Source organism: Xiphophorus couchianus, chromosome 5, assembly GCF_001444195.1.
Source record: "Xiphophorus couchianus chromosome 5, X_couchianus-1.0, whole genome shotgun sequence".
Classification (NCBI taxonomy): Eukaryota; Metazoa; Chordata; class Actinopteri; order Cyprinodontiformes; family Poeciliidae; genus Xiphophorus; species Xiphophorus couchianus.
In genome coordinates, this window is record NC_040232.1 from 23231338 (window position 1) to 23255684 (window position 24347).

Sequence of the window (24347 nt, forward strand, 5' to 3'; positions counted from 1 at the left end):
AGCGTGTGTTTCAGCTTTGATATTTGCAAGGGTAAAGATTTGGTAAGGAGGTGACAGAAGTCCTTCATAGCATTTGGTGGTACTTGCTGCACCAAATGCATCCGTAAAGGTGGACACGTCCTCCAAGCTGAAGTCTGCTGGTCGCATCCGAACAAAAGTCAATATTTACTACCATGTACATGTACTTTGTGTCACACAGTAAACTGCTCAGTGGGAATGTGTCACATCAAACTGTTTTGTATCCAACATCACGCTGACACAGTTAAGAGTCGGTGCAACCAGTTGCAAGGACGCAAAGCGTGACTGCCATTGTCTGTGCCGCACTGACAGGTGGCTGTGGCTCCCCTAGTGGAGAAAAAATCCAGCTAGGCACTGAGCTAGCTCATCAAACTTGCTAGTATCCATTCAGATTGTGGGAAATGAAGGAATTTGTCACAAGGAATCTAGGTAATAGGTATGCTCGACTATGACATCTCAACAGTCCATGGACAGTGCGTGTGAAGTTCGCAGAATACACAGAGAATGTCTGAGTATGTGGGAGCCTTAAGAGAAATCCAGCCATTGTATAACAGCAAGAGCTTTAGGAGACTCACTGTCATTTTTGCATTTAAGAGACTATATGGTTATGTTGGTATTTCAAGCTATGACACTTTAGCATGCCTTAAAGCAATTTACAGCCATATGTGCGGCAGCTCAGATGAGAGTCAGGTCCTTTTAGTGCAACGCCAAAGTTCTTGAATAGAACAAAGTGGACTGTTCCTTCAAGCAGGAGGGTTTGATTATCTGTTTGTTTTGCTCAGAAGTGATGGTACGATAGAGTGGTAAACTGATGGGGCTTGTCTGCAGCAATCCAGACAGTACTCAAGTCTACAATGGTGAAAAACAGCTGAACTAAAGAAGCAAAGCTAATAATATAGCATTCTATGTACATTCCAATTCTCCTGGATGGCTAGGTGAAAATAGAAATCTGGACTAAAAGAACAGAATCCTGGATTAAAGGAGCTGCTCTGAGTTTCCATTGTCATAGGCCAGAGCTGAGAACATAGCTGCTGCTCCATAATGTTGGAAGAAGTAAGCTGGGTAGTTAAGGCCTCTGATCAGTATGAATACTGTGCACCCACCACTGGGTGATTCCTGTTGGTTAACAGGAATCACACAGCATTCCAGAATAAAACCCAAAAAGTCTTTAACGTTTTCAAAATATACATTTATGTAATTACCTGTATAATGTTGTGTACCAACAAATTGTCGTCTCACGCGATACAAAATGCAGTTAATAGAGAGGCCTATATCAAATAAGTTTGCCAAAAAAGGAAAACTTTAATGGTAATATAAGTACTAGGGAACATGAACTCATTAAACAGGGAGGCAGACCACAGAATGTAGCAAAGGCATCAATGAGTTGTCCAAGGTTTTAACATTCCTAAGGACATATCATGGCTTTAGAACATGTGAAACTTTCTCTTTACTTTACCTTATCTGTGTCTATTTGCAAAGTCCACAGAAGTGCCAGTGCAATCAATTAAGGGCTGACATATTTGTCTGATAAATACCATAGATAGCAACTGTCATAAGACCAGCAATCCCTTATCTGAAATGATTTCAAATCACTCACTGTCACAATCTACTTTAATTAACCTCTCCTAATGACAATTCCTAAACTAGGTTCACAAAATTCACTAACAATAATTGTTTCTAAATTTTTAGAGCTTATTTGGGGGATCAGTGCGAAAATGAAGGGAGAAAAGGACTTTTAGCAGCCTACTGCATTCTAGTCAAGAACTGACTGCTCCTGGTAACAATCAGTGGTTATTGCTGTGAAGTGCCCAATTTTATCCTACAACAAACTTGACTTAGTATGTGTTGCAAATTCTTCAAAATAAGATTTATTGAACAAGCAAACACTTTACAGTATATTAACCGCATTAAAACAATACTAAATTAAAAACAAAAGCACAAGTTTATTGCTCTTTAGTGATACCTCATCTATTTAATTTCTACAGTCCACCTTGAAATGTTTCTTTCAGGAATGGATTAGTAAAATTAGGCACATAAAAAGCGATGAGATTTTTTTTTTCTTTTTACCCACGGGATAAATGGTAAGCAAAGTAAATGGTGGATAATTTCAAATTTTTAAGTGTAATGATTTTACTACTGTAACTAAACTTCTGTTTATTTATTGTTGCCTGCACCAACATTTTTACGTATTTACTACACAAAGGTTGAGGCATGCCTTTTAGGCACAGCTTGTTCATTAGTTAAGTGACAACTTGTTCACTTAACTAATGAAAGTAGAATATGATGTAAAAAGCAGAGTGCAAATATTAAGCATTTTATTTGATATTGAGCATTTTACTTGCACTATGTAAGCAATAATGGACTCAGCTGCTGACTTAACACCAAATATAATTTTTTTGTGAAACATTTTTAATTGTCTGTTATATAGTCAAAAATGGAGGAAAAAAAATATACTTGCATACATTTTAGTGTATGCAAGTATACATTAAAATGATTTGCTATCTGACAAGCTAAAAACACAACAAACCCTAACTGTTGGACATTTTTTATCTAGGTACTACACTTTAGATAATTTCTCATGCTTACTCTAGTGGGACAATTAAGCAATTATGATGTTACTGTATCTTAAGTGGAATCTCCACTGATATCCAGCATGGCAAAACTATCTGGATTCAATCTGGAAACAACTTAAGGGTCCAAGACTGCATTTACAACCACAGCGTAGAGTTTTGGAGCTCCTCAAAGTCAATGATCCTCAATATTTTACTTTCTCAATCGTACATGAGCAAAAACTCTTCACAAGAAAAACTTGCCTTCTTTAACTCTCACACACCTCACACCCCCCCCTATCTAGACATCTGGAGCACCCTGACCCAAAATGCACACACATGCACACACGCCTACACTCGCTCTCTCCCCCTTTCTTGCTCTCTCTCTCTCCAGAGACAGCTTTATTACATCGGGATTACTAAAAGAAATGTTTTAATCAAGTGCCTCAGACAGCTGCAGGCCACAAGGCGAGAAAATGACAATGATGCGGTTCATCGGGCGTTAAAGAAAGACGCATCAGAAGGCCAGGGGTTTAGTGGACATTCAACTTTCTGCCTCTGTTCAACAAGTCCAGCTGTGGAGGAAAACTAGGGTAGAAGAAATTAAAGTTAACAGAACAATCTTTTCCCCACTTTGTGTACATAAAGTTCAGATTTAAAGATATGAATGATTTCTGCATCTCAGATTTCACTTTTATTTTCTTGCTTTTTGGAAGAAATAGGAGTATTACTGAAGGCAGGTGGAGAGGAAAGGAAAGTGGAATGCACACCACAGGAGATAATAATCCACAGAGAGCTGATAATCCATCCATCCTTCCCTACTTCCCACTGTTATCCTTCCATCCAGTGTCAGGTCCTCAGATGACTAATTCAGGAATTAATGGGAGTCTTTCGGTAAACTGAAAACATCTCCAGCTGCTCTTATATGTGCCATGGTGCTCTTAATGTACATGACAAAATCTATTTAATGGTCAAGTTAAAATTTAGTAGATATTCTTGGATTGGACTAACGCTGCCTCCTGGCATTACAACATAAAATATACATCTCTGGGACAAATTAAAACCCAGGCTGACTGAGGCTAAAATTTATCACAAAAATAAGTGAAGGAAAAGCACTTCTGCTGCACTGCTAACGTTACTTTTCAACTCTTGATGTGATCAAATGTTCTAAGAAAGGCATATATGGCTTATTATAGCAGGAATGCCAATCACTGAGGACATAAGATTTGCTTTTTCTCAAGCCATCTACTTAAAATAACACGGCTCAATACATCCATTGATTTCCTCCAGCCATAAAACCAAATAAAACTGTCTAACACCAGATGCAAAAGAGAAAAAACTCCTTTCTGCAGAGTAGGCCAAAATATTTTATAGACTGTGGAACAAAAAAAAAATACTTTGCAGCTCACAATTCTTTACATGAAATGGCTTTGAGTAAAACGTGGAACATAATTACATCATATGCCATATTCCAACTTTTAAGTACAGTGTTTATACACAAAGGCTGCTATAACTACCTTTACTAAAACATTTCAAATCATATCGACAAATTTTGCTTCAAAGTATGTGCTGATCCAACAATTGAGTAGAAAGTAAAAATCCTTGTTAATATTCCATAATGTGCTCAAAGTGTCGTTTTTTCTTCTTTTTTTTGTACAATGCACCATCTACTGCACAGTTTTTACAATCCAAATTCTGTTTCACAAATGTCAAAGCCACAATCAATGTTCTCATGAGTGCATCCTGCTCATGTACTTTTTTCTAAATTTAACTTGGCTCTATTTTCAAGTACACAAAAAACATTTGTCATCCAGCTTTTGGCTGTAGTTGGAGACATAGACCAGGAGCAGCTTGCTATGAGTAACTATGAACAGGAGTAATGAGGCATTACAATCACACCAGAAGCCTCGTGCCTCAGATACCTCAAGCAGACTTCATAAATCACAACACAAGCTAATCTAGAGTCTAGACCACTGGGCCAGACATAGTAAGGCACTTCTAAACTTCAAATAAAAAAGTGAAGAAATCTCACAGCTAGTGCTAAAAATGGAATTTAACTGGGATAGGGTAATAGACTACGACCAATAATGAGATATCAAGGGAAAACCAACATTCTTTTCTATGCTACCAGTCTAAAACTAAGTCCTCTTTCAGACGCTGTATAACATGCACCTGTAATACCACATGCTTTCATGCTTTAAAAAAATGATCCCCTCAGAAATAGCTGTGCAACTAATAGGGGCTGCTAAAAATGCCACATAAAAGCTGGCGGAGGCTTGAATTATGGCCTGCAACGCGACGAACCACACCAAGCTGCTGCTGGTTAGTTGGTTGGTTGGTGGGCCACAGCCAGCCTCCATATGTTGTTGCCGTCAGGTGGCCCTGAATAAGGAATATTATATGGTGTGAGCGCAAGTGTGCATGTGTATGCACTCATGTGTTTGAGTGAGAGTGAGGCTAAGTTTTAGGGAAATCAATGCAGGTGGCACTTCTAACGTACACTGCCTCCCCTTATTCCATCTTTTCTCATGAGGGAAACAGGAGTGAAGAAGTAGGTGTGGAATTTATATAGACTAAAATGTTTAACAGAGTTGTCCACAAGGTCGGCTGTCCATACACATCATAATAGTTAGGCAATTTATCAGTAAACCATTACTGTCAGTATAACAACCAATATACAGGCTCACAATCATGCAAGCAGATGGATTCACTAGATGAGTAATAATTTGCTATATTTGCTAAATTTACCATAGAAGCGTCACAACCAACATTTAAATTTTTGACACACTTGATTTAATCCCTGGGGTTCACTGAAAAGTATTCTTGGGCAGGAGTATTACCTGCCCAAGACTTTGGTCCATGAGGCATGTTGCTGTCATCTTGTATATCCCTGAACTCTGTCAAACCTGCCTATCACCTTTCTTGCAGGAGCAAACTGGGAAGCTGTGTTTATGAGATTTTGACTTCAGTGACAGATAATACAAGAGGTAGGATGTCTGGCAAGCTGCTTCCTTTTAAAGACAGGTGGGGGTCAAATACGAGTCACATTGACTGAAATGACAGAGGCTAAGTTTCTGAGTGAAGACTATTTAACGTAACACAGCAGACTGCCCCTATTATTGCCTGAAGTAGGGGCAGTCAGTATTGCCTGAAATACTGAAAAAGAAAAAGAATAAGTGAACAAACATAACCATATTTCAATATTTCTCCAAAATATTTAACATCAAGGACAAGTTAACTGGCAAAAAGTTGAGAGAAATGTCAAACTCACAAACAATAGTTTGGATAAGTAAACACTACACTTCATGAAGTTCATCACCACACTCTGTGACCCACTAAAAGTATATTTATAAAATAATCTTATTTCATCAAAACTAATGTTCCTATTGTTCCTTTTTTTCTTTTCTTTTTTTAAAGGTAACAGGTAATTGTTGCATAAAGCTTCTCACTCAATTACTTAAGGAAGGCAGTGAATCTGGGGAAGAGAGTGGATCTCTGAGCAAAGAGCTGACAGACTGCAAACAGATTTTCACAGTAGCAGAGAGAAGAGACATTCAGGTTCCGTCAAAGCACCAGCTCAAACCTGGTTAACTTCCCAGCAAAGCAACCACTCTGCAGCAAATACATTATTTGTCTGGAGAAGAAGTCAAGAAAGTCAAAAACATCTGCAGGTCTTCACGTGTTTAAATTTGAACTAATGGGGGAAATAGATTCCCAAGATGGTGCTCTGGCACAAGCTTCCTGCCTTAACAGGCACTCTGACTGCAAGGTGTGAGAGAGAGGGCACATGGTGAGCTTGTGTGGGATTTTCCTCAAGTACAGTAGGTTACTGAGATTGGTGACAGAGTGAATAATGGCAACAGTCTTTTTTTTTTTGGGCCATATAGATAAAAAACATTACAAAGCTGCTTAACTTGCACAAGGAAGATATAGCAAACAAACAACCTAAACAGTCTCTCTTAAGCAATACCAACTCAAGCCCATTAAATTGAGATCATCATAAAAGAAGGTAATGGTGCAAGGAAATACAAACTAAAAACTGGTTTAATCAATTTTAAGAGTCAATATTTATTTTATTCTCATCTTTGTATTGTCCCCTTTATTCACATATACAAAATGAAATTATACATTTTACTTTTTTTTAATTTACTTTTACCGCACTCAAAATTACCTTTTGCCAAGGCTTGTACCGTTTTTTTGTGAATTCAAAGTAACGTTAAAAGTGTGGCTCATCTACTGTACTTCCACAGAAATTTCTACCAAAGAAAAGTTTACACACTCACCAATAAGCAGGCAACTGTATGAGCTTTCCATAGATTGCTGTGCTGAAAGAAGGGATGATGGAGATGAGAGGCAGGAAGCTTCCCATGCGGTCCTGGCATGTTAAGCCTGCCTGAAACCCAAAAACCTGCAATGAGACAGAGGAGGTTAAAGAGGAGATGGACTGAGACGGAAAACATGCTGCGGCACAGCTGAACCTAATTACTGCATCCAAGAGGTCATCCATAACAGAAGATATGTTCATAATATTTGTGTGGTTTTTCTATCTCATATTGACTCATGCCTAATTTAAAAATTCAGAAAAGGTTCCTAAGATTCGTTATCCTGTTATTAACATACCATGATTTAAAAATGTCACTTTCAGGCTTAGCCTATACATCATGGCCTCATTCTGGGCACTTCAGCTACAATACCCCCATACATTAAACAACATGCATAACATGCAAAACTCCCACAAAAAATAAATCCCAGAGTAATAACACCTTCCAAAATAAAACTGTGCAATTTTACAATATTTGTTTTAGTTCTGTGGAAATATATCACAGCATTATTAAGCAGGTTATGTACATTTATCTTATCTTCTTGATCTGAAAAAGCACACCACTCTTGGGACTGAACATACAGTCATGTAGTTGCTGTGTCCTTCATAAACTGCATGAAAGACACAGAACGTAAGGTTTTTTGTCACAAGATCACTATGCAATTTTACAATTTATCAGAAAATAGAAATAATGTCAGTTTTCTTTTATAGCCTTGTTAAGATAATACACATCTTTGAGCTCTTGCCAATAATCTTAGAAACATGAGAAATGAGATAAACGCTACCCTCAAAACAGACACCATGGCACTGACAAAAATTGCCATGGTAATAAAACTTAGATTAAGGTGAATTGCGGCCAGAGTGACCTCCACCCTGTCATGATCCCACTGCCAAAATCCAGAGGCAGTTAGAACGCTGACAGATACAGATGCTGATTGGTCACAAAAGTCCTTAGCCACTGACCAGTTGACTGTTAACCCTCCAGTGACCCTTTGATAAGAACGAGCAGTAAGACATCCAGTAAACATCCTGCTTTTAAAAACACTCCTAGACAAAACCCTGGAAGACTGGTCCAACACAAATTAGTTCAGATCTGGTTAGTTTTATAAAAAGATGAACTGGCCATTAAACTGACTAGTCTATGTGTATTACTTTGTTCTGCAAGAATTTTATATTAACTTAACTTAAAATGTTTTTTACCTACTGTTATGCTTCATTTGTATGAAAACGTCAAAAATACAGTACAGCAGACATGAAAGAAGGCACCACAGTACTGCAATGTTGCACATAAGGGCCTAAGAAGCCATTTTCTAAAGGTTTTGTTTGTCTTGACAAAAACAAAACAGCATGTAATGAGATTGTTCTTTTAAAACAAAAATAAATGTACAATAGAGAGTTAGAATATCAAACTGAAATACAGAAAAGAGAATTACATCATCCATTAAAATCTGATTTGCACATAGCAGAGTAAAATAACTATTTGATCCTTTAGCAGAACATGGTGGAAAATCCTTTATTTGAAACCACAGCACCAAGACATTTTCTGTAGTTTTTCAGCTGGTTTGAACATACTACTTTACTAAACCACTGAAATCCTTCTAGTTTGTTAACAACCGAGAACTTTAGCTCCCTCCACACATTTTTTTGGAAGACTGAGCAGTGGAGACCGGTTCGGTCATGTTAATTGCCTGGTGAGGTAAGAACAAGAACTTCTGCAGTTAGACTGGATGATGAGTGTAACATGAGTACATAATTGATTTAAGGGAGCCACACTTCAACAAAGTGCAGGATTGGATAAAAATCCCTCCTCAGAGTTTGGCAGACCTGTTGACAAACTACAGAAATGTCTTAGTGCTCTGCTTATCAGTAAAAGCTTCTGCAGCAATTTCTAAGTCATGTTTTTCCAAAATATCATATTTCAGTTCATCACATACAAATGGTGCAATGCATTTTCTGGATTTTTGGTTGATATTGTCTCTATAAAGGAACAACATTTACAAAATTAGCAGGGGATAAAATATTTATTTTTATAAGACATGTTTTAAAATATGTCCTGTGCATTTAAATTATATTTTAAAGCAAAAGAACTCCCTATAATCTTTTAGTTGAATAGCTATGAGTAAAATTCGCCAGTCTTCTCCTGCTCACCTTGAGGTAGAGATGTGAGTAGCAGTGGTGGAGCAGGTTGTCTGGGGGCTGGCTAAGGCTACTGACAGTACTGACCAGCTCTGGACCATACATTGGAACAGAGTGGTCAAAATTCACCCTTTCAACCTGAAACTGCATGGACGGTAGGGGGTGCACTGGCTGAACCACTGGCACAGAGACTGGTCTTGGTGTAGCCTGAAGAGGGGGAAAAAGTAAAAGGATTAAAACAAAGAGTACATAATCCTTGCATTTCTATTCAAGCCCATTCTCACATTAATACGCTTCAGAGTTGACAATAATGCTAAAATATTTCTACTTTAGATTCAGTCTGATAAAGCAGTGACAGTTTAACTACTTCAAACTGATTTCTAATCAGTAGTTTGACAAAAAAGGGAACATGAACTTGGATTTAAATGTAAATAAAGTGTAGTCTATAAATTCAATACAAGCATGAAAGATGCTGTAGACTTCGGTGATGCTTAACATTTTTAAGCCATCTTTCCTCAGGATATGACAATTTATCACCAGTTAAGACCAAAATGATTCATATCCCTGGAAGCTTTCGACTTGCACTAATCTTTTAATTTTATTAACATATTTCTAAATGGGAGGGGTATTGAAATTTAAGTCTGATGAAGTCAAAGTCAAGATTGGAAACTTTGAAGAGAGCTAAAGATCAGAGTGACTTGGAGTTCATCGCCAATGGTCAGTAATTATAAGAATAAAGTTTTGCTCAACTAAAATTAATCAAAAATACCTTCACTTTACAAATGGTTTATTTTGTACTACATTTTTTTTAAAACAGCGAACCTAAAAAATGATGTCATCACCGTCACAGAAATACAAGCAAAGCGTCGATTAACTTGGCAGATCAGAAGCTTGCGACTAGTGGATTAAATCCAGGTAAGAAAATTGTAATTTGAATCTTATTAAAGTTTAGAAAGAAAACATGACTTCAATTCCAAACCACACAGCTCACATTATTGACAATCATAACATTAAAATGATGCTGGATGTTTTGGCGTTTATAAAATATGACAGGTTTTCATAGTTTTCAAATCTTTGCCATGCTTTGTAAGCTATCTTTAATTGGTTTCTGATTCAAAATATATTGCAAAATATAATGCATGTTGTCAAATTGTAAACATTTAGCAATTGATTTCCATATGAGGAGTTTAAAATACACATAACCTAATATTTATTAACCACATTTGGATCAAAAGCAGTGTCAGACTTTGTTGGATGAAGCCAAAAGTCCCACTTGGCCTCTGTTAGAGATTTTCACCATGCAATCCTTCATGGCACTTAAAGACGCTTTTAAATACGTTAAAGAAATGTGCGGCAAGAATGAAGACAGACGGCTGCTGAGTGGAGAAAAACAAGACGTTGAGGAGCTACCTTATATCCCAAGATGACAGGAATAAGTGTGTGAAGAAGGTTGAACTCTGCCATGGAGACGGTAACGGAGACTTGGAGCAGCGTGACAGAAGTGAGTCTGGTCGGGATGAACTCCTCTAGACGGGAGATCTCCTCTGGACTAACTGGACCATGGCTCGCCTCAATAGCTTCTGCAGAGGTATTCACACACAAATACACAAGTTTACCTTTGATTATTTACTTTTATATACTGGGGAGATACTGACGTTAAATTGCAAGTGTAAGAGTATAATTTTAGAATGAATGTTGCCATGAGTAATCAGTGGTTTAATAAAGCAAGGAATCCGGTAAGGATTTGGATTTTGGCAAGTAAATCTTATGGTTACTTACAGTTTGGCAAGTAAATCAATTTCAGTGATTTTGTGTCATCCCACTATGCCTGCTACGTGAACTACATAATCAGGTTCCCAGAAAAAAGTAACCATCAAATAAATCACAGCTGATTTATTTGAAGCCTTTTGGCACTAGCTTTAGAGTGCTTTTCAGTAGCTATGTTCATGAACAGCTTTATAAAATCAATAATTATAACCCCACAGAAAAGGCAGCAGTGAAGTCAAACCTGCCCACCTTTAATGAGGAATACCATGTCTTATGCCTGAGGTAGCTTTCTGTTGTGGTCTTGGCTCTTGTTCCGGGACACTGGCTTCTTTTACTTCTGTTAGGGTTCTGATGGGCTTTGCTCCCACCTCCATGGTGGTCCCAGAACCTAATCTAATGTGTTGGTCTCTGGCCAACCTGGAGTATGAGTGAGATTAGACTAGCACTGCTCTGTCTAAAAAGAATCGAGTGGCAGGGTTCAACTAGATATCCTCAATGCACAATTAGATAATTAATTGAACTTGGACACAAGAAAGTGGTAATGAAGACAAATAGTCTTTAACCATTCAGAACAGAACTCAGTGTAATACACTTGAAAAAGAATAACTGTCTATGTAAAGATACACACAGTTGCACATAGTTTTGAAAAATCCATGACTCCCTTGAAATCTGTACTTTGATCCTGGGACTAAATAATAGCCAAATTATATGGAAAAGACAATCGAGCAGCATTTGTTCTTTTCCCAGAGATTGCTCTACTTGTAAAACTTAAATGAACACAAAACATGCAAGATTTAAAAGTGAGGAACCGAAATTGAACTGTTTTTTTTTTTATTTCTTTTTTTTATTATTCCTAGTTCAAAAGTTGTAAATCTAAAAACAAGAGGTAAATCGTTCTGTAAATAAGCATTCTTTTTCTTTTGTGCATAATACTGTAAACTTTTTGGAGTCGGCCAAAGTTCAGTTTGCCAGCTGACCAACAGGTCAGAAACTTAAAACATATTTTTCTGACCGGAGAATGAGCCACAAAAAGCTCTGATCAGGTCATGCTGGATAAGTGAAGGAGACTCAATGGGAGCCATTTTCAGTATCTGCAATGTTTTTAAAACAAAGCACAGAGAGGTAAAGAAGCTATTTCAAGGAAAACTGACATAGCTGAACTAAAGTTTGCTCTGGTTTAACTGTTTAAGTTTCCAAACTCTTTTTGTGACACAACATACTGGATTTAGAAATGCTTGCAGGTTTTTGAAATTCTCAAAGATTGAGAAGGACATTATTTGGAATGCTAGCCAGATTAAACATGATAAAAGCTCATTTAAAATGCTAAACTTTGTAACTACTTTGCCTTTGTCTTACAGCGACTTCTCTTTCACACAACTGCATGAAATTGCCTTGTGTTATAGAGAACTAATGACTGCTCACAGCAAAAAGCCTAGAAATAATATATTCATTGCTGTTATTATTTCTTCTTATAATTCATAGAGTAAAACTGCAGTCTGATCAAATTAACATCAACAGGTTAAAGATTTGCAAAGACCACAAATCTGAAATTAGCTACAAAATCAGCATAAGTACATCTTCACAAAATAGTATAATTGAGACTGTAAGACAATACACATGCTGTGTGATATTTTTTGTAACTGCCTTTAATAGTCAGCTGTATAAATTCATTCTATAACTCCACCTGGGAATCTCTCCACACCTGTCCTTGCAGTAGAGACGGGTATGAAGAAAATATATGCATGAAAAGTATTAATACTGACCAAAGGACAACACTTCTGATTGAATCATTATCTGTTATATTTTGTTTCCAAAGGTGAAGTCGTTTAAACCAGAGTAAAACTTATTTCCAAGTCTTTCACAATATTAGTGCTTCAACTATTAAACACAGAAGCACATCTCTCTCTCTTTCACAACCACCCAGGGAATGCTCATACCTCTACAAGTATCTAGGAATGATCACTAAGAGAATGTGTTTGGCTTCAAACTTCCTCAAAAGGCTTTAAAAGTTGCTACTTTTATGCACAGCTGTGTGCTGAGGAACACATTGTGTAAGTAGATAGCAATGTGATGAAGACATTAGAAAGTATAACTGTTACACCTTATGGTGAGGGTAAAATACAGGATCTGGAGAGTAAAACAAGAGTTTGTGAGGCTTGGTCACATGTTCAAGAGTGAACTCTGACCTTGCTGTGGTTTGCAATAAGGCTCATATTCGTGATCCATGGCACAGGTGATCATCTTGAGGATACGGTGGGCTGCACTACTGTGCAGCCGGATGTCAAGAGGTCCGACCACCAGCCTCTTCATGGAGGTCTCTTGAACTGCAGGTACCAACTCCTCTGGATGTAGCCCAGAAATGTCCTGCGAACCTACAAAAAACATAATAGAATGGCTTAAAATACTCATGGTATCTTCTTCCAGCCCCAAATATGATTTTTTTTTTTGTGGACAGAATAAAAGATTTGTTTTTCATATTAATATTTGCAGTATTATATTCTCCTCTATTCCCTGGAATAACACTACAAAGATAGCTGTGGTGTAAGTCAGCAGCAGGGAGCAGGACACATAGCCATGAACAACCGAAGTGATGAATATTCCAAATGTCGTGTTCTCTCACACAGCTGTCCCTTCATTCATCTAAGGCCCATGTACCAGAAGTCCACTTAAAAGACTAAGCTCTCCGGCAATAAAAAAAAAAAAAAACATAGAGAAATTAAAAATAAAAGACGGGGGTGGAAGAATGGCAGAGAGGGAGGAAGAGGACAAAGGGTCAAAACTTGCTTTATTCCCATTACATTCCAGCAATACGCTGAGCTCAGAGTTAAACACTGTGACCTTTAAGTTTTTTTTGTGGAATTGGCTTGAGAGGGAGGGTCGTAACTCACAGATTTTTGAAACTTATAAAAGGCGACAGGCATTGCCACTTTCCCTCCCCCCACCCAGTAAGATAGGGCTGCAGTGGATTACGCCTAATATTAACCAGATGGCCATAGTTAGAATGGTCGATGTAATGATGAGGAGTCCGAAATTAGCACCGATTTAGACATCTGAAAGCATCCTCGTTCCTCAAGATTAAAAATAAATTTAATCTGCAGTAATTATTCTAAGGTGTATTTAACTGACCTGAGTGGGTAAGTATTTTGTTTGTCACTTTGCACTCCAGTGGGAATGCAGAGTCAAGTCATTTTTGGGGGTTAATATAGGATCAGAGGCATGTTCAAGAAGGCAAGAGCTATTCCTAGACCAGAACAACCACAGCTGTCCCACAGGAAACACAACTGGCACTTCTTCTGTTGTCAGAAATATCTTTGATAGCTTTTTCTGATTGCAAATGATTTCTATAATAAAAAATTGTCTATAGTTGGCAGAATCTGGAGAGAGACGCTCACAAAAACAGAAAATAAAAGTGAAAAATCAAGAAGGCAACTAAAACAAAAACATTAGCACATTTAGTCTGCTAAGACATTTATTCTTTTTATTTAACCCTCCCACAGTGTTAGCGCAACACTCAGGAGAAGCACGGCAAACGTCAATGTGGGACAGAGAGGAAGCAGGCAGGTTGTCCTGTCAGACTTTCAGATTCTGACACCACACAGAAAAGCAAAAAGAAAAAAAACTTGTAAAAGCACACGCGGGATCACAGTGACCCCGCCGGACAGTGCAGAGTAAAAAAATTGTGAGGTCTAAATGACTCCCGTCTGGTAAGACTGCAAGATGGTTAATTAAAGGAATACATAAAATGGTTAACTCAATTTAGAATCATTATCACTTTAAAACAAAGGTAAGGATATTGTTCTGGACTACTGCCATTAAATAAGATAAATGACAACAAGGTAGTGTAGAATTAATTTCTTTAATAGAAGAGCACAAAATGAACATTTCCCACCAGAACTGAAAAAAGGCAAATAAGCAAAAAGGTCCAAGAATAACATTTCCAATTTAAGAACAGTGTATCTCTTAATGTGATCTTCAGATCTCTTGGATTTGGATAAACAATCTCAAGTGCTGCTGCTGCTAAGGAATGAGGAACCTTGCCCATCTTAAGACTTCTGCCAGGAAGAGTGACATCTAATTAGGCAAGTGGGGCCAATTCACTTTCTCAACAGCTTACAGGTAAAGAGAAAGAGGGGGAAACATTGTTTCAACAAGCAATAAGGAGAGAGAAACTCAAATATGTGTCAGCGTAGACTAAACACTTCTGACAGTTGCCCCGCAGGTAAGTTTGGGGTGAGAGTGAGGACAGGGAGGGTCAAAGACCAGGTGGCTGTGAATGAAACAAGGAAAGCTCTTTCTTCAAGCCTTGAGTGGGCCAGGTTGACAGGGAGAAGAAAAGAGAAAAGGAGTGAGATAGAAAAAAAGGGGGAAGGAGGAAAGAGTGAGAGAGAAAGAAAGAGGAGGTGACAAGGTAACCAAACAAACTCCATGAGGAAGAAGAAATGAAACAATACCTTTGGAGCTGCTGTTCTCCATTGTGTAGAGATAATCCATATAGAAAGCCCCAAAGCGCTGCATGCCTGCTATCTCTGTGTAGCTCTCCTATCAGACAAAAGCAGAGTTCGGTAAACATGGCAACAAGGCAGCAAACGCACTGATAGCCTTTAAGAGTGGCAATGACTGGGGTCAAGGGAGATATGGTAGTGAGGGTCATATCACAGATAAAAAGCTATTGAGTGGCAGAACTACTTAGTTGGACATTTGCTTTTTGTTTGTTGTTGGAGCTTTTTAATATCCCAATAAAAGCACAGAACCTTACAGTTAAGATTTAAAAGAAAAACACTATAAGAGCAAGTAAATTGTGTAAATGTTTCACAACTGAAAAAACTGCAAACTTTGATTGACCACTAAGAGATCAATTTAGTGTAAATAGAAAAATGTATAAAATATTTGTAACTTACAGCAAACAAGAGATTGATTTTTTTTTTTTTTTTAAACAGTATTTTTGTTTTTCTTAGGCAGGTGTCACAGTCTGCAATTTAACAGACAATAAAGAAGAGGGGGGGGGGAATCACTCTCAAACACAAATGTAACATAAAAATAAATGATAAAGTAAAGCTCAATAGGTAATTCCAGTTTGAATTCATTCAGAAAAGGTTGGCAGCACTAGGTAACAGCCTTTTTTAAATGTATTTATTTAGAAATTTCACAATAAATAAAAAAATGTTGTAAGAAAAAGCTGTTTCTTAACATTTCTAGATTTTTAAACTCCTGTTTGAAAGTTTGTTTGTCTAAAAGCCTACTGTTATAACTCATTAGTTGGAAGGTCAGGAGGTAAGTTTTCCTTCCACATGAATCACTGAAAGGATTAAACTAACTCTCAGTCCTTTCCTTCAACCACCCACCTTTACCCAAAATTTCTTTAAACAGCTTTTTTCAGGAGAACCTTATCAGAGAGACAGGTTAATGATTAATATTTATTAGGGGATTTCTAATGGATGTGGCATGCTTTTGGATCAAAGTCAGCCTGGTTTCAAAATCTCTGATGATGATTTAACACCAGAACCTTTGAGTTAGTCTTAAACGTCCATTTATAAACAGAGAGGGGATGGATGGGAGGATGGACGGACATCCAAACACCGGCTTTATTGAGGGTCATGAACATTTCAAAGAAGAGTCAACACTTATGCTTGCAGGGGTGATCAAGGGAGCCGTGGATTATCAGGAACAATGGCGTTAACACTAATACTTGAGTTGCTGGACCATTACAGCCAGCTGGGTAAGAGTGGTAAAATAATAAATCGAAGTTTATTATAAGGTTCACAGTAAAAGCAATGAATAAATTAAACTAGAACTATATTTTAAATAGGACATAATCAATTATAAAGCTTAACATAGCATCATGTTAAAATGTCAAATATCTATATCACTGTCAAAATCAAATACCAACAAAATCCAGAGTTATCTGGATGATATCTACTTCTGCATTTTGTCATTCTATTGATCAGAGGCATGTTGCACTTACCTTGTGATTAGCAGAGTCTAGGATGAACTCGGCTTTTACTCCATTATTCTCTGGACTGCGGTAGTCAAACAGAGAGTTGGTAAGGTAAGTCATCCCTTTACTTTTTAGGTTGTCCCCACAGTTGAAGAACACTGCATCCTTTATGGAGAAGAAGAAAACATCAAATAAGCTTTTGTGAAAAAAAAAAAAAAATCAATTTAAAATCATGTTTATTGATTGTAAAATGAAGCAAATTTATATAACACAATAAAACTGAACATATGTTTATACCTAAATGAAGTGTTTGAATGTATACAACTAATACAGTAAGTACATCAAATGAAAGTAACAATTATTTATCTGTAAGTCAATACAGATATACACGACATGACAATACCACTATTAGTGAATAAGAAATGGCCCATTTTGTTCTAATAATAAAACTACTAAACGATGTCAAACATGCGTCAATCTCCTTTGAAAATAGAAAGAATGATTTGGTTATATTTTTGGTTTTAATTGTTCTTAAAGGTTTCTTCATAAAAGGATCTGCTAGGCTCTTTTTACCTCTTCACGCCTGTTCAGATTTTCTTCAAAGTCTCGAACTCCCATGATGCCTTTCAGGCACAGTGCCCGACAGCCGACAAAGCCAATCTGACAGTTGAAGAAGGGTTCCCCCATCATGAGTACCTGGAAATATAACCAGAAAAGAAATCTCCATCAACCATTAAAGTCCAGTTAGCCAACCAGCTGTGCCACCATTGATTCCCCATCCATTTTTAAAAGCCCAATTTAAATATACAGCTTCAAAATTGGAGGCTGTAATTTATTGTCTTTGCCACAGAAAGTCAAATAGCAGTTAAGGCCTGGAAGAGATTCCAGACCTAGGCATGGAGACATGTCAGATCAAACAACCGGAGGGTTCCAGAGTTTTCTGAAATGTTCTCTATTTAAACATTAGTAGTAATAAAGGAACATTGATAGAATGACTTGAGTTTAGCTCAACGCCGATCTCTCTCCACACAGTTATCTGGAGCCAAAAGAAAACATAGTACCAACCACATTATAAATGAGTAATATTATATCAGAGAGGTAGTATGCTTTCATTAGCCTGGCTGGCTAGCACTTGAGCAAGTTTCTCTATATGCAATGATTCACAGAAGAAGCAATATGCATATGTATTAAATATTTTGTATTAAATAAGTATTAAAGACTTAGTAGTTGTAAGTGCCATGTATTTACTCGTTTAGATAAAAATGGTAAACTTATATGTGTTTTAGGTGAAATTTTGACAGAACATTTTAGGAGCTTTTCAAAAACCCCATTCAAAATGTGTTCTGACAAAGGCTGTTCAGTATTCCACTCCACTCCCACTCAGAGGGAAAGCAAACACGACTGGTAAATGACTCAGTATAAGACATACCAGCTTTAGCATCAAACTAACTTTGTGTAAAGCAAGTCAGCTATGACCTTAACACTGCACACTGTGCAGTTCAAAAATTTCAATGGTCACAGTGTACAAGATCGATATTCTAAAAATGTTGGTAGTAACCTGAGTCACACGGTGTGATGGGAGATGCAAGACTGATTTCTTAAAATGGTAAAACTGCCTCAGTCAGATCAGACAGTGATATGAGCTCAGCAATTAGTGAGAAGCCAGTTTGGAGGCGTTAACGGCCTTATTAGAGTAGGACATTAAAAACAGGATGGAATGGAAATGGGCAATAATCTTCAAGATGTTCTCCTAAGACAACATTTGATATTTGTTGAATCATTTTTGGATATCTAGAGTGGCAAATCGACTTGCCTGTAACAAAAACCACAGACCAACGACTTAACCTCACAACTAATTCTTACAATTATCTCACCACCCAAGATTTTGTCCACAATGGTAAATAATAGAATAGTCTGAACTAGATTTTAAAAAAGAAGAAGAGGTATTTTCATTAGATATGCAAGCAGTATAATTTTAGGAAACATTTTTAAAATTACTTAAGCACTTAACTTTGCGAAAACATTTAATGTTTAGTTGCACAGAAACATTTTGTTTTTTTAAGACATTAAATATAAAATGTGTGAAATCTGGAATTTTGCCTTTGAACTGTTGAGTCCAGCTAAATGACTAGATGTTTTCTTAGTGGAAACATTTGACTTTGCAATGTTAGGTAGCGCAAGAGTCAGATTCTGTATTCCTATGATGGATGTCGTTTTCATCCACCTAGCAAACACCATAGAATTGCACAAAAATCCGTGAGGGACGGCGGAGTCCCAACTCGAAATTCCGTGAAAGAGGTGTACGGAGCCTTGTGCCAGAAGCCCATTAAAATGCATCTACATCGTTTTAAACTGTGTGATTGTGAGTTTGAGTGGGAATAAAAATAGCAACAGGTATTTTGTTCCATATAACACAGTAGGAGTGTAACAGGTAAACCTTCTATGGATGCAAACCCGACTAAAAACCCACCTGTTTAGGGTTGTATTTGAAACTTAATCAATTACAAATTTATTGATGGAACCTGACTTAATGTTGTGTTTTGATTGTTGATTCTATGTTGCATTGTGTTTCTGTGTTTGATATGATGTAAAGCACTTTGAAATGCCTTGCTGCTGAAATGTGCTATACAAATAAAATTTGATTGATTGATTGATTTGATCCAAGATATAATAACGTCTTGGCTTATTGCTCCCACCGTCAAATATCACAGGTTTCATTTCAGGTACCCAGTTACCTTTCAGCACTTTCATATTCTGTCCAAGAATACTCAGCCCTTCATTCAACAGAACTATAAATGACAGAAATCAAAAATCTCTGAATTTTCATATCTGGAAGAAACCATAAAGCTAAAACTTCCCTCCAACTCTGTCTAGATAAATCAGACTAAAAAGCAGGTCTTGGGAGGAAAGGTGGAAATGATCAGACTTGGGTACTAGTCAGACATTAGTACACTGAAGTCTGCAAATAACATGGAAAACCATTAAACATTTAAAAATAAGGGTTTGGAGTTATATAAAAAAAAGATTAACAGATTATTACTAACATTAAAAATAATAATTACAATTATGGATGCACAATGTATTGGCATTATCATCGGTATCAACTGATGTAATTCCCCCCCCCAACTTTATTTATAGAACAATTTTTCTTTTACACAATAACTCAAAATGCAAACATCAGAGCAGCACATACACAACTTCACACATCACCTTTATGTGAATCCCTCAGTCCCCCAAAGCCAAAACATGTGTATATTTTTCACCAGAAACGTGTTACATCTGCCACCTACATCACTGTCAGAACAAAAGGTTGTTGCCAGCCTGGCAGTAGAATAGTGTACCCCTAGTAGGACCTTGCATTCAATCAGCTTGTGGCAGGCACAAATGGAAGATGCATGAAGCAGAGACACAGCAGCATCCCACTGCCAATCAGTGCGATGAATGTTGAAGCTTTCCTCCTGAACTTTCCTAACAGCACAGAGCGAGGACGAGGAGAGCAGCCATATAATCCTATATAGTCATATAATCCATATAATCCAACTGAGATGGATCCTTTAATGACAGAATCCGTAGAGAGTAACGTGTTTACAGTTGTTTCGGGAGGGAAGACCAGGAAAATGAGGAAACAATTTTCTGACTTAGTCCAGGCCTGAAAAAGCTGCTGATTTGGGAGGCTGTCGGGAGCTCTTCAAATGAGGAGAATATGCCATCTGTGTACATCATTAGCAGATTTAATACCATTGTTGTGCCACATCTGAAATACTGGATCAGTATTTCACAGTTTCTGTATTTAAATCACATCGGTCCGATAAGTTAAACTGGGTTGATGGTAAGAGCCAACCTTTAACTGAAGCAGAGAAGAAAGGTCAGCAGTTTGATTGTTTATCACAGTGTTTAAAGGGTAGGGCATGTACATAATATATATAATATCTGTGAATATCAGTCATCAGTCACAACGCTAATGTCAGATATCAACATTAGCGCAAATTTTCTATAACTGTACTTGTTTTCTATAACTAATAGTTAAAGGAAAACTGTTTTTCATTGCTTTGTCAAGGGCATGAAAAATCAGATCAGAATATACTTTGATCCTAAAGGGGAAATTGATTATTTATTGACAAGCTACTCCCATCCAAAGAGTTGAATATTAACAAATATAAATATAACCATTAGCAACATACAAAACAAAACATGTGAAATGATACCTAATTTAAATACTACCAAAATATACACCAAAAACAAATAAGAGAAAGTATGTAAATAAAAATATGTGAATTTATAAATCTAATAAACACGGCAAGTTATCTTAAAGACACTCAGAGTTGGGAGTTGCATAATCTAACTAGCTACAGGCAGGAATGATAGGTACCATCTGTTGGCCATTGGTTTATTACAGGAAATGCAGGTTTAGCTCCAATGCTCAAACAAACCAAGAACCAAAAGAAAGTTCAACTTGTTAGCAAATCAGAAAGGTTGACACTCATACCTCAATAGTGATTCCCTCTTGCTCCATACACAGAACCTCTCTGGACTTGACTTTCTGCGGACTGTAGTAGCTGCTCTCTGACTGTGTATCTGTCAGCTGATAAACAAAGAGAAAAAATAATATTGTTAATAACGATTTATTAATAAACAACAGCATAAGTAAGTCGTGTCCTACTGGGTGTGTGGCAACTTCAGTTATAGTGAAAACCAACAATGAAGTATACCTGGTGAAACCCTTTGTCTAAGTCATTTGAGATGAAGGGAAGGAAAAAATAACCATTAAAATGTACTAGACAGCAAACCTCACTGGAGAAATGATCCACAAATGGAAAGATAAGTGCAGCAAAAGCTAAGGTTTTTTAAACTGCTGGATTTGGAAAAATATTTTTTCCTAGTAAAAATTAGCAAAAACGTTTTTCCTTTAAATATAGCGAATATTACAAATAAGCAACAACCTGACAAACATAATTGAAAGTAACAGTACATCTTGTTTTAGATTTGATTTTAGGGGAAAAATAAAAAACCAGATCATCACCATAATCTATTAAATTACCAATTATAATATTGACATTTTTTAAGAAATGCTGCTCATTAAATTCTGGGACAAAACACTGGAACAAGAGAAAATGTATTTCAATCATTTTTGGTTGAAGAGATGGAAGCCAAGACAGAAAAACACCTGGCTAAAATGATCTGGCAGAAGGACAGTACAGCATGCTCCTGATGTTGGTTAATAAGCTGGGTGCAGAGCAGAATTAAACCCATTCAACTTTAACACAGGAAGCAGGTGCAGAGCAAAAGCAGCTGTGGCTTATTATTCTTACTGAGCACACTCCCACCCTGGATCTCTTTTCCCCTTTTGGTTCGGATAGTTTAATCACGTGCAGAAACAATCTTCCACCAAGCAGCACATCCCAGAAAATAGCAAAAAAATTAAATTAAATTTTTAAAAAATTAATAATATCATTAAGATACTGTTCATTCTAGCAACACAAGTGCAAAGTGTGTGCTACATACTTTAGTAGTTTATGTCAAATATGATCAGAAAATAAAACAAACAAATATATATTAAGCGACACAAACAAATTAGATTTGACAATATTTACAGTTCAGTATTAGTACTGGGTGTGTGGTAACTTCAGTTATAATATTGTGAAAACCAACAATGAAGAATATCAGGGGAAGCTCTTTGTCTAGTAGACGTACTAGCCCACTAAATCGCTAAAGGTGATGATGAAGGCACAACAAATGTTTAGATAAGAACCAGTCATTATCCATACTACTGTGGTGGAGAATTTCAGATTAAGGGTAATCTTCTTTAACACACTAACTCCGACTAATTAATTATGCAGCACTTAACACATTCAAAATATCAACACAATAAATGGCTGTTTTTCTTTTTTTTACTGCATATAAAAGTACAATTCAATGATTTAGTAACAAAAAGGGTTTTGAATTGAGAATGTTACTTATTTTTCTACATAAGGTTTTCAATCAAAATGTGATTAATTAATTACAGGCAATATAATTACGTCAATTGAAAATTTTAATTGAGTCCCACCACTTTCTATTTTTGATAGTAATAAAGAGAAATAGAGGTAGACACAGGTTTAAGGACTCTTTGTGACAAAAAGTATCATCATGTTACCAAATACTGGCTTCTAGCATCAACACACAGGGTCACGACTGTTTTGAAAGTAGCTTACATATCAATCATACAGAAAAATATGTAAAGAAAATTTTATAATTTTGGGGGGGTTTTGTTTTTGGGAAATCAACATTAAATCTGGCATCCAGCAAAGGTTCAGCAGGTGTGTTAATCAAAGAAAGGAAATAACTGATCAAGGCTAAACTATGAATAATGTGTTTACAAGTTAAAGTCTTACACTGCCGTTTTCCCCTAATCAAAGAGATTTGGGGAATAGTGTGTTGGTAATCTAAAAATACATCTCTCATTTCACATTCACGTCAAACTCAAGTTCAGCCCGTGGCTGTTCAAAGACATAAAATTACTTCAACCTAAATACTTCCTTCTAGGAAAGAAACAAGAATGTAAAAAACCCTTCCTTTCAGCTGCCTGCAATTATTCCAAAAGAGAGGCAATTAATTGATTAAAAGAACTCAAACAATACAGGAACAGTTTAAACATTAGAAAAACACCAAGGTTTATGTGGCCTGAGAACTAGCTCCCTTCCACTGATCACACACACTGTCAAATGTATGAACATTTTCCCTTCACACACAAATGCGTGTGTCCGAGATGTGTGCACATGCATGTGCATGCACCAACATAAGAGAAGAAAAACGCAGACTCCTAGTAATCTGATATATATGGCCTAATTCTGGAAGGAAGCAGGGATGGATTCCAATTATTCTGAGTGAAAAGACGTTAAACGTTAAAATTTTGGCAGCATTTTCTAAATATTTTTCTTCCTCTGTAATGTTTTAAGTAATAATGTAGCAACTATTAGTCAAACTACCCGCCCTGATGCTGTCCACAGGAACTAATAAGATCTAAGCTAAGGAAAATTAATGTGCCCAATTTGTGAGAAAACAGCACTTACATGAACACAACATAAAAGGGTACGAAACTGGTTCAGCAAAAAAAGCACTTTTTTATTTTTGAATTGTTATAGCATGAAGCCTTTAAAGTTGTGTTTTTAACAGTTTTACCTTAAAGGTGATGGAAGCTTTAGTGCAGTAGAAGCCAATAGAGACAATAGGGTCCTTCAATGTGTGCTGCTGAGGGTAGTTGGAAATGCCTTCTGTGTCCCCCTGCATGTAGAGGCCTCCCTCCCCTTCTTCCTCTGCGCCTACAATGGCTGGGACGAAGGACCAAGCCCAGGACATCCAACCCTGATCTGGATCTTCAGGACTCCCACTCTCCGTGTAGAGGTCCTGGCTGGAATACGGACTAGATCCCAAACTTTCCATTTCAACATCGGTACCTGAAATGATAGAAAGTCTTAGTTTGCAAAAAAAGCAAACAAAACCAGATGATTTCCTTAGAAGCAGACAATCATGGCCATTCCTGAATTGCCTACTGGGAGACATGACAAGACTTTTCATAGAAATTTACAGTCAAGACTTCTAGTGCAAAACCATAAACCTCAACACAAAGTATCATGAAGAAATT

The 24347-nt window shown here is 36.9% G+C and overlaps 1 protein-coding gene across 3 annotated transcripts in view; it reads right to left on the minus strand.

The window, feature by feature from the left end:
• vps13b (vacuolar protein sorting 13 homolog B) overlaps positions 1 to 24347 on the minus strand; it is a 301127-nt gene that overhangs the window by 244884 nt on the left and 31896 nt on the right. For all 3 annotated transcript variants that reach the window (XM_028016693.1, XM_028016692.1, XM_028016690.1), the window contains 9 exons: positions 23885 to 24159; positions 21213 to 21308; positions 17300 to 17422; positions 16754 to 16891; positions 15243 to 15330; positions 12978 to 13163; positions 10435 to 10604; positions 9037 to 9231; positions 6851 to 6975 (listed from right to left, as the gene is read on the minus strand). In XM_028016693.1, the coding sequence (XP_027872494.1) occupies positions 6851 to 6975; positions 9037 to 9231; positions 10435 to 10604; positions 12978 to 13163; positions 15243 to 15330; positions 16754 to 16891; positions 17300 to 17422; positions 21213 to 21308; positions 23885 to 24159 (1396 nt within the window). The remainder of the gene's footprint in view (positions 1 to 6850; positions 6976 to 9036; positions 9232 to 10434; positions 10605 to 12977; positions 13164 to 15242; positions 15331 to 16753; positions 16892 to 17299; positions 17423 to 21212; positions 21309 to 23884; positions 24160 to 24347) is intronic.